Source organism: Dendroctonus ponderosae, unplaced genomic scaffold (assembly GCF_020466585.1).
Source record: "Dendroctonus ponderosae isolate FM_Combo_2020 unplaced genomic scaffold, Dpon_F_20191213v2 Dpon_F_20191213_1, whole genome shotgun sequence".
Lineage (NCBI taxonomy): Eukaryota > Metazoa > Arthropoda > Insecta > Coleoptera > Curculionidae > Dendroctonus > Dendroctonus ponderosae.
Genome location: NW_026017110.1, coordinates 43,307,579 through 43,321,975, shown reverse-complemented (window position 1 = coordinate 43,321,975; position 14,397 = coordinate 43,307,579). Strand labels below are relative to the sequence as shown.

At 35.5% G+C, this 14,397-nt stretch overlaps 1 protein-coding gene across 1 annotated transcript; it reads right to left on the bottom strand.

The window, feature by feature from the left end:
* Nucleotides 1-962: 962 nt before the first annotated feature.
* Nucleotides 963-8,481, bottom strand: LOC109545076 (derriere protein). The gene is made up of 5 exons (XM_048670775.1): nucleotides 8,166-8,481; nucleotides 3,815-4,083; nucleotides 2,571-2,718; nucleotides 1,548-1,713; nucleotides 963-1,493 (listed from the first exon to the last, which is right to left on the bottom strand). Exons 1-5 carry the CDS (start codon nucleotides 8,394-8,396, stop codon nucleotides 1,129-1,131), a joined length of 1,179 nt encoding a protein of 392 aa, XP_048526732.1. The 5' UTR covers nucleotides 8,397-8,481; the 3' UTR covers nucleotides 963-1,128.
* Nucleotides 8,482-14,397: the final 5,916 nt, after the last annotated feature.

Here is a 14,397-nt window from a genome sequence, read left to right as displayed (position 1 = left end):
TCTGCGCTGCAAAGTTTCTGATCCGCTCTGTATAATTGGAAATTATTTTAAAATATACGCATTCAGTACCTGATTTTTGAAGCAAATAATATCAGTTAAGTACAGGTCACCCTGTACTGTTCTGAAGTACTGCTTGTAATAAAATCCGCGTTCCAAGACACTTGTTTTTAAAAGAAAAAGCATGCACATGAAGACATAAATTTGGCGCAGTCGATAGGATTTATTAAAACAGCTCAAAAATTAATTGAAAAAATTTACTGTATTTTCTTCATCGAAATGATAATTTCCCAGTTAGCAACAGAAATCCGATCATTTAATAATATTTTAACAAAACTCGAAGTAATCGCTTTTGCAAACATGAACAGTCAACTATCACTAAGCTTTTATCAACTATAAAAATTACAGTTCATTACTGAAGGTGTTACGAACAAGAAACTGCCCCTCAAATGCACTAAAAAACATAATAGCACATGAAAAAATGAAAATAAAAAACAAACTAAATTACTTCCTATTGCCAAAGTATTTAAGCAAAAAACTCAAAAAATGTAAATTAATTTTAAAAAACCATCTGAAATAAGCACGTTATCTAAAGTAATAATCACCCAGTCGTAATAGTTTATCTTTAAATCGGCAAAGTTTCTTCTTTTCCAAAAAAAAATAGCGTGTAGTATTTACTGAAGAGTCTCCCTGTAAAATGCAACTATTGAAGTGAGTGAAGGAAAAGCATCATTATTAGTCCAAAACTTGCAGTTGCAGCATAAAAATGCGGAAATAATAAAGAATATATTCCAGTGAAAAATGCTGAACGAGGAATAACAAGTTCTAAACAAACAAAACAGAAAAATTGTGTGAAAATAAAACCCATTTACTTTTCTGAAAATTGGCAAACTTTTACTAAATAAACGCCTAAAGTGTCTTGGGAATAGGCAAACTGAATATGAACAAAACAACAAACAAACTCATTTATAAAGAACCTGTTTAATATCAAATTATGTAAAATATATCATACATAAAAAACTATAAAAGTATACAACAAGCAAATCGAAACGATACGAAACACATTAAAATAGCTCTTGGTTTCCAAAGTACTGACAAAAAATACCTGTTTCAAAGTGTCTTAAAACAATATTATCTACATCCACAACTCTCAACGACTACCTGATCGTAGCTCTTCAAAACCACATTTCCAGAACGATCCAGATACATAATGGGAAGCGAGCTGTACTCATTTGGAACGCAACAAACCTTTTCTCGCACTCCATTGACAAACTGCTTCAACTTAGCGTGATTGTTCTGTTTGCGATTATCCTCCAAGTGACATCTTCCCGAGCACTGATAGGCCATAAATCCATTTTCCGGATACAAAATAAACGAATCCCACTGCAATTGTTGAAAATCCAATTTCCAGGGCTTTTTTGAACAGGCTGTGTTGCTCTTCACTGGCGCTGTTTGGTTAGCAGCTCTGTGGTTAGTTGTGCTTGGACTGAGTGTTTCTGGAAAACTGTTGCTTAAAGGAGTGGAACTTTTCTTTTGGATTAACCACGTACGATTCCTGCGAATGTTTAGGACAGCAAACGTTTTAAAAACACCCTCGTTCGTATCGTTAAATATGGAGATAAGCTTGTTGTCGTCATAGCTGGAGATGGTGAGCAACAGTCCTAAGTTGTCTTCGCCACTAATCCAGTTTTCAATCGGTTTCTTAATTTTGAAAGTCTAGGAGGAAAATAATATATTAACGTTGCAAGTTTTTCTTGTCTTAAAATCATTTGGGCGCGGATGGTCCAGAAAAATCCTGTAAATAATGCTGCAGCTGATCAATAAAATAAACCATTCAAGTAGTTTTCAAGAACAGCTCTGCTCAGGCATTAGTGATTTATGAATAAGCTGCGAAAGTTCATGGAATTAGTTCAACCAGGAATGATGCATGAGTAAATATTCCTCCATTAATGCCAATGAAATGTAAAACATTAAATAGTTTTTAGAAAACTTCTACACTGATTGTTTGTTTGTTATTGCAAATCAAGACAGAACAGAGCGCAAGTTATTTCTGTAAAATTTGGGCTTTCCAGACCGGACTAGGCATGTTAAAAGTATCTAAGATTTTTTAATTATATTCAATATGAAATGTTCTAATCAAAAAGCATATTTTTATTTGATTTGGTTAATAAGCCGAGAAATAATGTTGAATGAAATAATAATGAAGAATAAGGTCTATATTTATGTGAATGGAAGAAGCGAGCACAAAACAATAGAAAAAATATAAGAAAATTACCCACATTTATTAAAAATATTATTGGCAGCAAATATAAGAGTGCTCGGTATAATCGCGTAGAAGTCGAAAAATCACTGTGATTTAGTCTAGAAATTTTCTCTAGGGAAGAATAAGAAAAATAGACGTCGATATGTAGGAGACTTTTCAACAAAAGAAATGTATAATCACTCTGAACATTTTTGAGATAATCTTCTTTTAAATTGTCATTTTTCAATGCAGCCTTCCAAACCACTTCTATTTATAAGTGTCGCAAATTTTATGTTAAGCGTTTTTAACACGGAGGGTAAGTTCAACTTACCTGCCAGCCCTTTTGGGCCTTGGAGATGTAAATCACATTGAACAGTTTGTGAACGTCAGGATTTTCCACTAAAATCGATTCGTTCAGGTCATTGCTAAACTGGCTTTCAAACTGATACAATCGCAGTACAACAGAAGTTTTGTAAATACTAGAAAACATTTAAATTAGCGTACAAAACGTTCCAAATTTTAACTGCACAAATATGGAAAAGTAGACTACCATCAGAAAAATCTATAGAATATAATGTGGAAACAACGCTTCAGTTTTGTCTTCTTTATGACCGTAATTTTCATATTAGTTCTTCAATGCCACGCCCCGTTTAATGAAAGCATCCAAAGAAGCAGATTTTCTGGGCTTCTGGTTTTTGGAAGGTTTCCAACATTTGCAATGCAGAATCAATAAGAAAATTACAAATCCTGTTACTTTTAGCAAGATCGTTCAGATCAAAGATTTGAAGATCTTATTTGAAAATAGATGCTTTTTCCAGTTGTTAACAGAAAATCGATACTAAAGTGTAAGAAGGCGTTAAATTAAACAAGAGTATGTTTTGGAAACAATGACTGTTGGAATGACCGTGAGGGAAGTAAAGAAGGTCCAACACTTTCTACTTTTATTGAGATCGTTCAGATCTAAGATTTGAAGATCTTATTTGAAAATAAGTGCTTTTTCCAGTTGATAACAGAAAATCGATACTAAAGTGTAAGAAAGCGTTAAATTAAACGAGAGTATATTTTGGAAACAATGATGTATGGAATGACCGCGAGGGAAGTAAAGAAGATCCAACTCTTTCTAAGATCTAACATATACAAGTTCTACATCTGTAAAATATTACCCACGAAAAAACTTAAAACGGAATTGATGGCACGTTCTTCAAAAGCTGCAAAGGGCTTTGAAAAATAAGAAGAAACGATAAAAAAGGGCTTTAAGACGGAAGCAGGAAATGAGTGATCAAGTAAAACGTAAAAAAAATATTTGTTATCAGCCTCAAGTTACAAATAAAGTGTTAGCAACAATGAACCGACCAATCCGAACAAATTTGGATTTAATTGAACTCGATGGACCATTAAGTAAAACCACAACTCAAGTTAGTTAACTGAAGATGTAAAATGTCAACAGATCACTCGAGCGCATTTTCGGAATTTCAAAAAGATCGGTTATGTAATTATAAAACAACTGTTAGCTAATATTTCTCAAAAATTGTCGACTTTAACATCAATCAATCCTATATTTTGGATTTAAAATACCTTGAAGTGTTTTCCAGGGGCCAGTAGAAATACATCTCGGCATCCGTAACGTTTTCATTTTCGATTTTCAGGCTGCTTAAATCGAATTTGATAATTGTGTTCGAAGAATTTCTGTGCAAATTAAACAAGATTCTCACAGTGTCTGTGTTATTCGGTTCTTTTAGTCTTTGCTCGTAGAATTTTTTAATGAAAACTGGAATGTTTGTTTTGTTGGTTTGCTTCGGTACATAGTTCCACTCGTCGTCCAAGAAAAATTGTTTCAATTGAATCTGCAAAAATGCATTAGTTTTGTAGCATTTAGAGCATTTTAACTGGGAAATTAAAAAATCGACAAACTATGAAACTCAGGGTGGTATCAAAAGTACTCTGCAAAAATTTAGATGATGATTGCTGGCATTCTTTTTCGATGAAACAAACTAGAAATTTATTATTAATATGTATTAACGTCATAATTTTGCAGAATGCTTCTATAGAATTATATTTTTTTTTTGGTCAGCAGTGGCTCTCTTGAGTTTTCTCAACAATCGTACTTCTCAACTTCGGACAATTAATAATTTTCGCGTAAAAAAATTTAAATCGTATTATTGCAAGCTTTAATTGCCGTAGGTTACTTAAGGCTTGCAAAAACCGATTTCAACCAAACTTGAATAAAAATTGAAACCGAAGTAAATTAGCGAAGACGTTTTAAACCGAATATAACAATAAACGAGAAAAATTGATACGAAAGAGGGCATGAATATGTCGACGATCAGTTTGAACATAGGCCGAAATATTGCCAAGAAACTAATATAATTTTAGCAATAAATGTGGCACTTTATTTTAAATAATTTATAAGTGAACTTGATGAAAAGAATTTGAAACGATTTTCTTGCAAACTTTCCTTCTCAAATTCCTGAAAGTATTGCTTGAGTATACATACAGCTGTTGATGTGAGTAGACGTGTTCTGGTCGCGGTGATAGTGGTGTTTACAGTTAGAGGCATTAAATACCATTCCACATATCCACATATGAGGTGGTATTGCGGTCAATGCCGTCAAGCAATCGTGTGACAAATACCAACAAAACGATATAAAGGTCAGCAAAAACCATCGGAAGATGGCAACAATAGCAAATAAAGTTGCACTTACACAGCAGCAATTAAAAACCGAAAATGAATTATATTTGTGGGAGATATTGCAGCAAACCCTTGCAATCAATAAATCTCTACAAGGTAAAATCCACCAGCTAGAATTAAAGCCTTGAGAAAAAAGAATTGGAAAGAGAACAGACTGGTAAAGACAAAACAAGTCTGGTAAAAAAATGCTTACCACCAAAGGCTACGAATATATTCATTTCGTTGCGGCGAGCATTGGACAATCGGCATCACCATCGAACATCGAAAGCAATAGCTCAGCCATGTGAAGATGAATATTACACCAAAAAACGCCCAATGAATACTTCGTCAGATGCCACTCCTCCAAGAAACAACGAAACAAAAACTAAAAAAGTGCTAAAGCCCCCACCAATCATGATATATGAGGTCAGATCATATGAGAAGCTATATAAAATAATTATAGAAAAAACCAATATCGATATCAAGTACAAATGATCCTGTCCATAGAATCGTTAATACTATAAAAAATTCGCTAGAAGAGAAGAAAGTTTTTGATGTTGCACAGGCTTTCGATAAAGTCTGGCACGAAGGCTTGATCCATAAACTTGAAAAGTTGCTTCCGGTTCAATGCTGACAAATATTGAAATCTTACGTAACTGAGAGGTACTTCAGAGTCAGATAGTAATGCTTACTCTGATCTAAAAGAAATTCAAGCAGGGGTTCTGCAAGGCTGTGTATTGCTTAGAGGCTATGTAACACTTTATCTACTATACACATCGGATTTGCCAGTGGGCTCTGATGATGTTAGTGTGAGTGGGGTTGAAGAAGAATTACGTCAAGCTACTGTTGCTGATCAAAATGTTGTTGCTACATTCGCTGATGACACTGCAATCCTAGCAATAGGCGACAGCAATATTGCTGTCTGTGCATATGCAATCTACTGAAAAACTCCAAGCAGCTGTAGATAAGGTTCAACGTTGGACCCTAAAATGGCACATCAAATTAAATGAAAAGAAATCGGTCCATATCGACTTCACCAACAAACGAATAGACTACAAACCCGTATACACGAATAACAAGATTGTACCATATGAAGGGTACAGGCTAAGAAGGGGGAACGTCAATTTTGGTTCATTTGGAGCAGTTCAGTTCATTTTAAACACATGATAGTTCTTATTATCAAGTAACAGCACACAGACAAAAAAAAAGGAAAAGTCACCAGATATCGATAATTAAAATTATGCTGTACTCACTAAAAAGGAGGAGAGTCCGCGCGCCACATGCTAAGAAGGGGGAACGTCATAAATGTTCGTTATTATTGCTGGCGCTCTTGTGGCTGCAGTTTTTGAAGTTTTTTGAGCTGCAAGAGTTAAAGCAAATCCTTTTGATGTTATGGAAGTCACTTTTAATTGATTTTTTTTTAATTCTGGACCACGTATGTTTCTACACTTCTTTACAAACATAAGTGTCCAATGAAAGTACGGCCCATACGTGAACTAAAAGTCGTCAAAGAATATCCTAGACTTGTCTACCATTAATTAACTTGGAATGACATTTGGAAAACTGCTGTTTTGATTGAACCGAAGCAAAAAAGGGATGCTTATCAATATTTTGGCAAGCAATGAGTTTAAATTACCTGGCCAGTTATACAAAGGTAACTACGCACATAATATTATTTTACGATATTAAGGATGTTCTATCTATTTGCAGGACCGCTGCCTATTACACTGGCCCAATTCACTGACCTACAGAGAATAATAAAATTCTGTCTCAAAACAACAGCTAGAAAATATTTTTCTGCATTGCCACATATCAAAAATGTCAAAAGCAAGGCTACCTTCACAAAAGCTCAGCAAAAATCAGTCTGAGCATATTCTGTATATTTAATAATTAATAAACAAATCTGCAATTTAGTAAAATTTAATTTCATAACCTTTGCTATTTTGCTTCTGATTTTGGTAAAAAAAAATCAAAATATTGCAAAATTTCAGTGGAAATCTATGACATTCCCCTTTCTTGTTCGATACAATCCGTAATGTCTTTTGTAATTTTAATTGATTTGTAATCGTAATTTTTTTGCGTTTAAAAAAATTGTAATTAAAATGTCATTAATAATTTCTGCAGTGTAATCTTAAACACCTATAACAAATTAAATCCATTCAAAAGAGATCCAGTGCTAATTAATAAATTAATTAGTTATACGGTTTTAAAATTAGAAATCGATTTCCTGAAAATTAACTATTTTTGACTTTCCCCCTTTTTTGCCTGGACCCTTCATATGGGAATACACTTAAATATCCAGGCATAACCCTCGATACAAAATTCAGATGGAAACCACACGTCAAGAAGAAACAGGAAGAACTGAAACTGAAGTACAGAAAGCTGTACTGGCTATTGGGTAGAAACTCAGCTCTCACAGTGTATAATAACAAGCTATTGTTATATAATCAAGTCTTGAAGCCAGTGTGGACTTATGGTGTGCAACTTTGGGGCTGCAACAAACAGAGCAATAGAAACATCATCCAGCGCTTCCGCAGAATAAAGTACTTCGTAGTATCGTTGATTCACCTTGGTATATAAGAAATGCAAATCTACATAAAGACTTGGGTGTAGTAACAGTAGTTAACCTCATCAAAAAGTATGTACAGAATCATGAACAGCGACTCCCTCAGCACGTGAATTATCAGGCACTCAAGCTCCTGGATAATGCGGAAATACAGAGAAGACTCAAAAGAACTAAACCATTCGAACTGGTGTAGAGGGCAGAATTTGTGAGAGAGCACATGTCAAACCGATGTACTGCAGTAATACAGATAGAGTGGCTATCAAAGGATGTGTGTGCTTTGTGTTGTTTAATGTAGTAGATTAAGTTAAAGACAAATGGCTTATTAGTATACTGTACTAGATTGCTATAACAATTTAAAAAAATCTTGAAATAAAACTCAAACGCCGTTATTCGACAAAAGATACAAGGGGATTCAGAAATAGATACATAGAAAATGCTTGCAATTTTTGCGGGAATTGAAATAAAAGTATAACAAGGGACATTTTAACTCAAAAGCGTTTGATTTGCAAATTTGCGTTGGCAGTATAGTCAGATTCTTCCGATTTTCTTACAAATAAATCCGTGATTTGAAAATTGTGTATTTCATCAGTCGAGACTATACATTTTTACTAGCATAATTGAAAATACCTTTTTCTTTCGAATTAATCCAGTCCTTGAAAATGACAAATTCGCACAAAGCTAGCTACACTTACCTTCTTCGGACTTTCTTTAGTGTCCTTTCTAACATTTTGAATATTTTGCGGCGGATGTGGGTTAGCATCCAAATCAGTAATGTTGTGGTTCAAAAAGTGGATTCGATTATGCACACTAAACTCGTTATTTCCTATTCCTTTAAAGTAGTAGGACTTGCCCGAATTGTTTAGCGATTCGATGGTGAGAAACTGGAAAATTGGCAAAAACACCCATGAAAACTTGCGGTTCATCTTTACTAGGCAAAGTTGTAGGCCAATTTAATAACTTCAACTGGCTTAAAGTGTGTAATGGGAGCAATTTTTTCTAAATTGTACTAACCTACGGATTTTGAACCTATTTAAAACTCTATAGGAAAATTGCTGCGATGACCTAACCGGCATTTAGTGCCTTTTACGATGATTCTAATGGGCTTGTTTCAGTTGAGAAGACATACACTGAGTCCCATATTGCTATTAATTAATGCGACCAAATCAATAGAGCCTGAAACGTTCAAATTGGACAAAAGTGGAAAACAGTGGAATGTATTACAACCAATTAATTATGACTTAGCTTTCGCAGAGGATGGGGCGGGTTCAAATCAAATTCGTTCCGAATGCTTGAACAACAAAATGAAATTTTGCTTTTTCCCTGGATGTGCTGCCTAGTGGAAAATCTGTTTCCATGGTGCTGCTGCATCGATCCATTTGCCGAATCTCCTAGACCCAGAACATGGATTTAAACGCACACACGTGTAATGCGCTTAAAAGTGGCAATCGTGAATGGTTAAAATTACAAAGTAATTTGCCTGTAGTGTGTAATTCACAGGAAATGTAGCGATATAATGAAGGCTGCTTATCAAAACAGTCAAAAAGGGGTTTATGGAGTGTTTCAAAACATATTAGCAGAAAAATATATACACGGTGGCTCGTACACTTTCCACAATACTTGAAGCCATTTTCATAATTCCGTCGCCTGATGAAAGGTTCCCACGCGAGAACTCAAAAATTTTAAACACTGAACCATTACGCAAAGTAATTATTTTGAATGTACGCTTTGGTATAAAAAAACCATTTTAATAAAAACTCCTTATAACTCTATTTCTGTTATCTGTATTAAAAATAAAAATAATAATAATAATTATATTGCTTTACTTCGAATCATGGGCAGAATTTTAGCAGAACACAAAATGAAATGGCGTGAAAAATGGCACACAGTTTCACACATCGGGACAAAACTCTCTTAAACTATAGGGTTCCAAACCTATTACCAGATTTTTCCGTGTTGAACAATTTTTGTGAAGAAATATCTTTTATTCTTGCTGGGAGACAATTAAACAATTTTATGCACATGTACTGGGGACACCTTTCCGTGAGCGAAAGCCTATCTGCCATACAACCGATATCCAATGCTCTGGTGTTATACTCGTGTTTTGTCTAATGTCAAAAAAGCTTTTGTTTCTAAAGAAGAACATTAGACATTCATATATATATACACCATAAATCGTCATTATCTTGAAGTTCTTAAAGACCGATCTACAACTTTGCAACTAACTCATTTTCTTTATAATCCTAAGTATTCTTTTCTGATTAACAAAAATACGCGGGATCATACAGTATTTCTCCAAAAATATAATACCATATTCAAGGACCGATTGAAAATTCGCAAAGTATAATATCCTAAGTGAGTTTCCGTTCATGTACTTACTAACAACCCTAATGCCATAACAAATTGAGTTTAGTTTTTTCCTTAAATTATTTATATGGACTGAAAAACCAAGATGTTCATTGATGTTAATACCTAAAAATTTGGCATTCACATCAATGAACATCTTGGTTTTGTTCGAAACAGCAGTACAATCGTTTTATCTTTATTTAGAATAAGTTTATTTGATATGAACCAGTCTGCAACTAAATTAAAGAATTTCTCGGCCTTTAAAGTTAGCTCTTGCAGATTTTTGCATCCAATGATTAAATTTGGGGCGTGTTTTACCATATGCTGGCTAGAAGTATTCATCAAAAGGTGTAGACCATTTACAAACAGTATAAAAAGAATCGGACCCTATATACTTCCTTGGGCTATTCCTATGCTACTTGACAACATCTTCGATCTCCCATCTTTCCCTTTTCTTGTAACCATTACAACCTACGTTCTATCGTCTAACTATGATAAGCCAGAGTTTTACATTTCCTCTTATACTATATTTATTCGCTTATCCTAAGAGCAGTTCCCTATCCAGACAATCATAGACTTTAGACTTAGAGCTTTAGACAAATCCAGGAGCATTCCTAGTACTACTTCTCCACTTTCCAGGTGCATTAGGATAGATTTCACAAACTCAATTATTGCGGTTTGAGTTAATTTTCCTTTTAAAAACCCGTGTTGACAATTAATAAATATGTTACATTCATTTAGGAAATTTACTAATCTGGTACTCATTGCCACCTCAAATATTTTCGAGAAGCCTGGTAGTAAACTTATTGGCTTATAATTGTCCAGGACTTCAGGGTCTCCTTTTTTATGTAAGGGTTTAATTAAAGCAATTTTTAAATTTTCAGGAAATATCCCAAATCGAAAAGAATTATTTATGATATAGCACAGAATGTTTTGCAGTTCTCTAGCCGCTATCTTAATTATGCTTGCCGGAATTTCATCAATTCCGCTACTGTTTTTGTTTTTTAACTTTTCCGCAATTTTTCTAACTTTGCTGGGTGTTACAGGGCTTAGGAACATGGAGCTTACATTATCACTAATACTACAATTAAAAGGGATTTGACTCAATTCACTCAATAAATTAGGCACAATGGAAAGTAAAAAGTCAATGTACTTATTAGCAATATGTTCAGGCTCTCCTTCCACCTTTACATCAACGATCGCGTCTTTCCCCGTTATTTCTTTGCAAATAGACCACATGCATTTTGATTTATTATCCGAGTTTTTAGTTCTATTTTCATAACGATTTGCCCGTGCCTTAGCTAATAGACTATCATAGGTCTTGTTTTCTTTGTTATACATTTCTTTGTATGCTACGTCTTGTCTGGACAAAGTTAATAGGGTGTCTAATCTATACTTACATGTTTGTTTCATATTTGAATTTGATTGAATAAATTTTTAAAAGAGTTCATAAATGCATTCAGGTTAGATGCGTCCATACTGTATACCTCAAGCCAGTTTTGATCATTTAGGCTACACAGGTGTTCTGGTCTGATCAGAACAGTTTTCAAGCAAACCACTTCTGAAGATGCAAGCCACTCGTGCTTGCGAAACGTCAAGAAGCAATTCTACCCAACGACGGCCTAAAAACCCGAAAAACCCATTAGTTTCTTTTTCACTTTGTTTTCGTCCCAGCACACTGGCTGTTTAGTGAAGCATTGAACTATTCCTAACAACAAAGTTGTAATCAGACTCTGTAGTCTGTACTGTGAATATCTTCCAAAAATTTACGCAAATTTATTGAGGTTTTTATGTAAGTCTATCATCTTCCATCAGAAGACGTTGGCCAATTTTTCATCGTCTTCAATGAGTAAAATAGAATGCAATTTCACTCACAGTTCGTTTTCATTATTGACTGCTCCCGTTTCTTAGCCGGAGTGAAACAATCGCCTTCCAGATGATAAGATTTAAAGTTAAATTGAGAAATCGGACCCCATCAATTTCGTCGCATTCAAAATTAAACCCCATATCCACGAATGACACCCGTGACTATCGTAGCCGGCGCACTTTAGCCACGGTTTCGTGGTTCGCACCCCCCACATTTGGGGTAACGGGGTGGAAATCATTGCTGGCGATAAGTTACGATGCCACGACTTCATCAGCTCTGAGCTAATAAACGCCAACCCCCCGGTTAAAGATCGCTTAACGTTGCATTTTAGGGATGCTACAACTCGAATTTATGCGTATCGAACTTTGCGTTTTAATTTCCTTCTAATGATTTATTTATTCAAAAATTCAACCGTCGAAAAAGGAAACAGTATCGCGTTATTTCATGTGAGTATCACGTTCTGTGCTGGCTGCAAAAGCTATTCCATCGAATATTTCCGAAGTTATAAGTGAATTTGGTCAAGAAACGCAAAAGCAAGGGCTAAGAAAATGGACACGAACCGAAATAATCTTCCATGTGGAATAAAACTTTAAAAAGCATGGGAAGAATGAGCGAATTGGGTAGAAGACTATCCGATTATTTTAATCCGAATAACCAATTAATTGATAATGAATGTGGGATGTGAAAGCGCAGCCAGAACCGTTGGTAATAATCACGAACAAAGACTCCAGGTCACCAATTTCATTAAGTCTTATTGACGTGATTATCACGTTATACATTGTCCATAAACGACGTATACTGTCACAAGACATAAAAATTGTCACTTTAAATGCCTTGATTGTTTTATAAATCAAAACTGCTGCTCTGGTACAGACGAAAATCTGCATTTGCCATCAGAAATTTTCTATTAGGCACTTGCTACATCCAAATTCGAAATAAGGGAACGCTAACGCTAAAAAAGTATCTGCTCCTGACTTTCGCTCGCTATCTCCTTCAACATGCTGCTGCCCTGGTACAAGCGAAAATCTGTTTTTGCCATCAGATCTTTTCTATTAGAGACTTGCTACACCCACATTCAAAATAAGGTAACCCTGACGCTAAAAATGTATCTGCTCCTGATATTCGCTTGCTCTCTCCTTCAACATGCTGCTGTCCTGGTACAAACAAAAATCTGTATTTGCCACCTGAACTTGGTTAAGAGAGGTACTCTGCAAATTCTACTTTTATAAAATGAAAGACAATTTTATTAAACAATTTATTTTTCATCTATTTGACCGAATCTGATAGAAAAGGCATTTTCACATGTAAGGCACTTGCATTTATATTAACATCAGGTATTGGCATCAGAGTACTCTTTTGATCGATCTTTTCTTGCATATCATTTGCTTGTAGTGGATGTTTATCGTGTGGAAACATGCAGGAGTCGTTTCTTTTCTGCAGCTTAGATGGCGGGATTTTGGCAGCAGCAACCTGTAATAAAAGACCCAAATCTTAGTGAATAAGCCTTCATAGTATATTATGTAATACGCATGATAATATTTAGGGGGGACATACTTTTTTTCAAATAAACGATAAGGCCGTTGACGCTATCAACTTGTTTGTTGCAGGGGGCAATATAAATCAAATTATACCAGTAATAATTAAAATTTAACTCTAGAAACTTATTGTAGAGCATTTTCAAAAAGCTCACCGTTATTATCAATACAAACATTGAAACGCTTTAAAACTGAATAAGTTGCTTTTCGTGGGGGCCGACCATCAATATTTGCAAGTGCTCTAACAACAGCTTCTTTAAGTACATTTCAATTGGAATATTTTATGTGTAAACTGTGTTTTTTACGGCTCCACACCAAAAGAAATCCAAAGGTGAAAGATCCGGTGATCGAGGTGGCCATAAAATAGGACCGTTTCGTCCAATCCAAGCCCCAGGAAATGTTACGTCCAGGTGATTCCGCACTTGGGAAAAATTATGCGGAGGAGCGCCATCATGTTGAAACCATTGCACATTACGCCATGTTTCTAGATCTACGTTGTCCAACATAAAAAGATTTCGACTCCAATTTAAAGTTTTTTTTTATTTGCCCGGCGGCGGCTGGAGGATAAAAATCTTCCCGAAGACACCCAGTGCCCCGTAACACTGGGTAGTGTTGGATTTCTACCAACTAAAAACCCCGTTTTTGACTTCACGTTTTCGGGAGTTGTCCTTTGAAACTTGCGGTCTTCTGTAAGAATGGTTCAGCTCTGACATCCGTATGCCTTTACGCTGCCCATACTAGCTATCTGCAGGCAGCTTACTAATTTAACACAAGCACTACACAACACTACTTCTATCACACTATTTTAACTATGTTTCACACTTACAGCGCTTGCAGTTAACTGCTTTACCTATTGCCCTGTTGGGCCATCTGGTGCCTGGACCTCTTTTTCCTGAGCCCGGCATCCTCTGGTGAGTAATCTACGGCATTCCGTAGCTCAGCAAGCGGGTGGTTTTCGGCCTTTTCAAAGGTCGAGGCAGCTTTCCGTTGCAGGAAGTCTCTCAGTGGCTCCCACTCCAGGTCCCTGTAAATTTGACTATTACGTACAAACCAGGGAGCATATATGGCCATCCGCAGAAGTTTTTTTCTGTGGCCTGAAGCTGTCTCAGGTAGGTTTCTGCCGCATACCCCCACACTGTGGAGGCATACGTCATTGCCGGCCTGATGACACTCTTGATG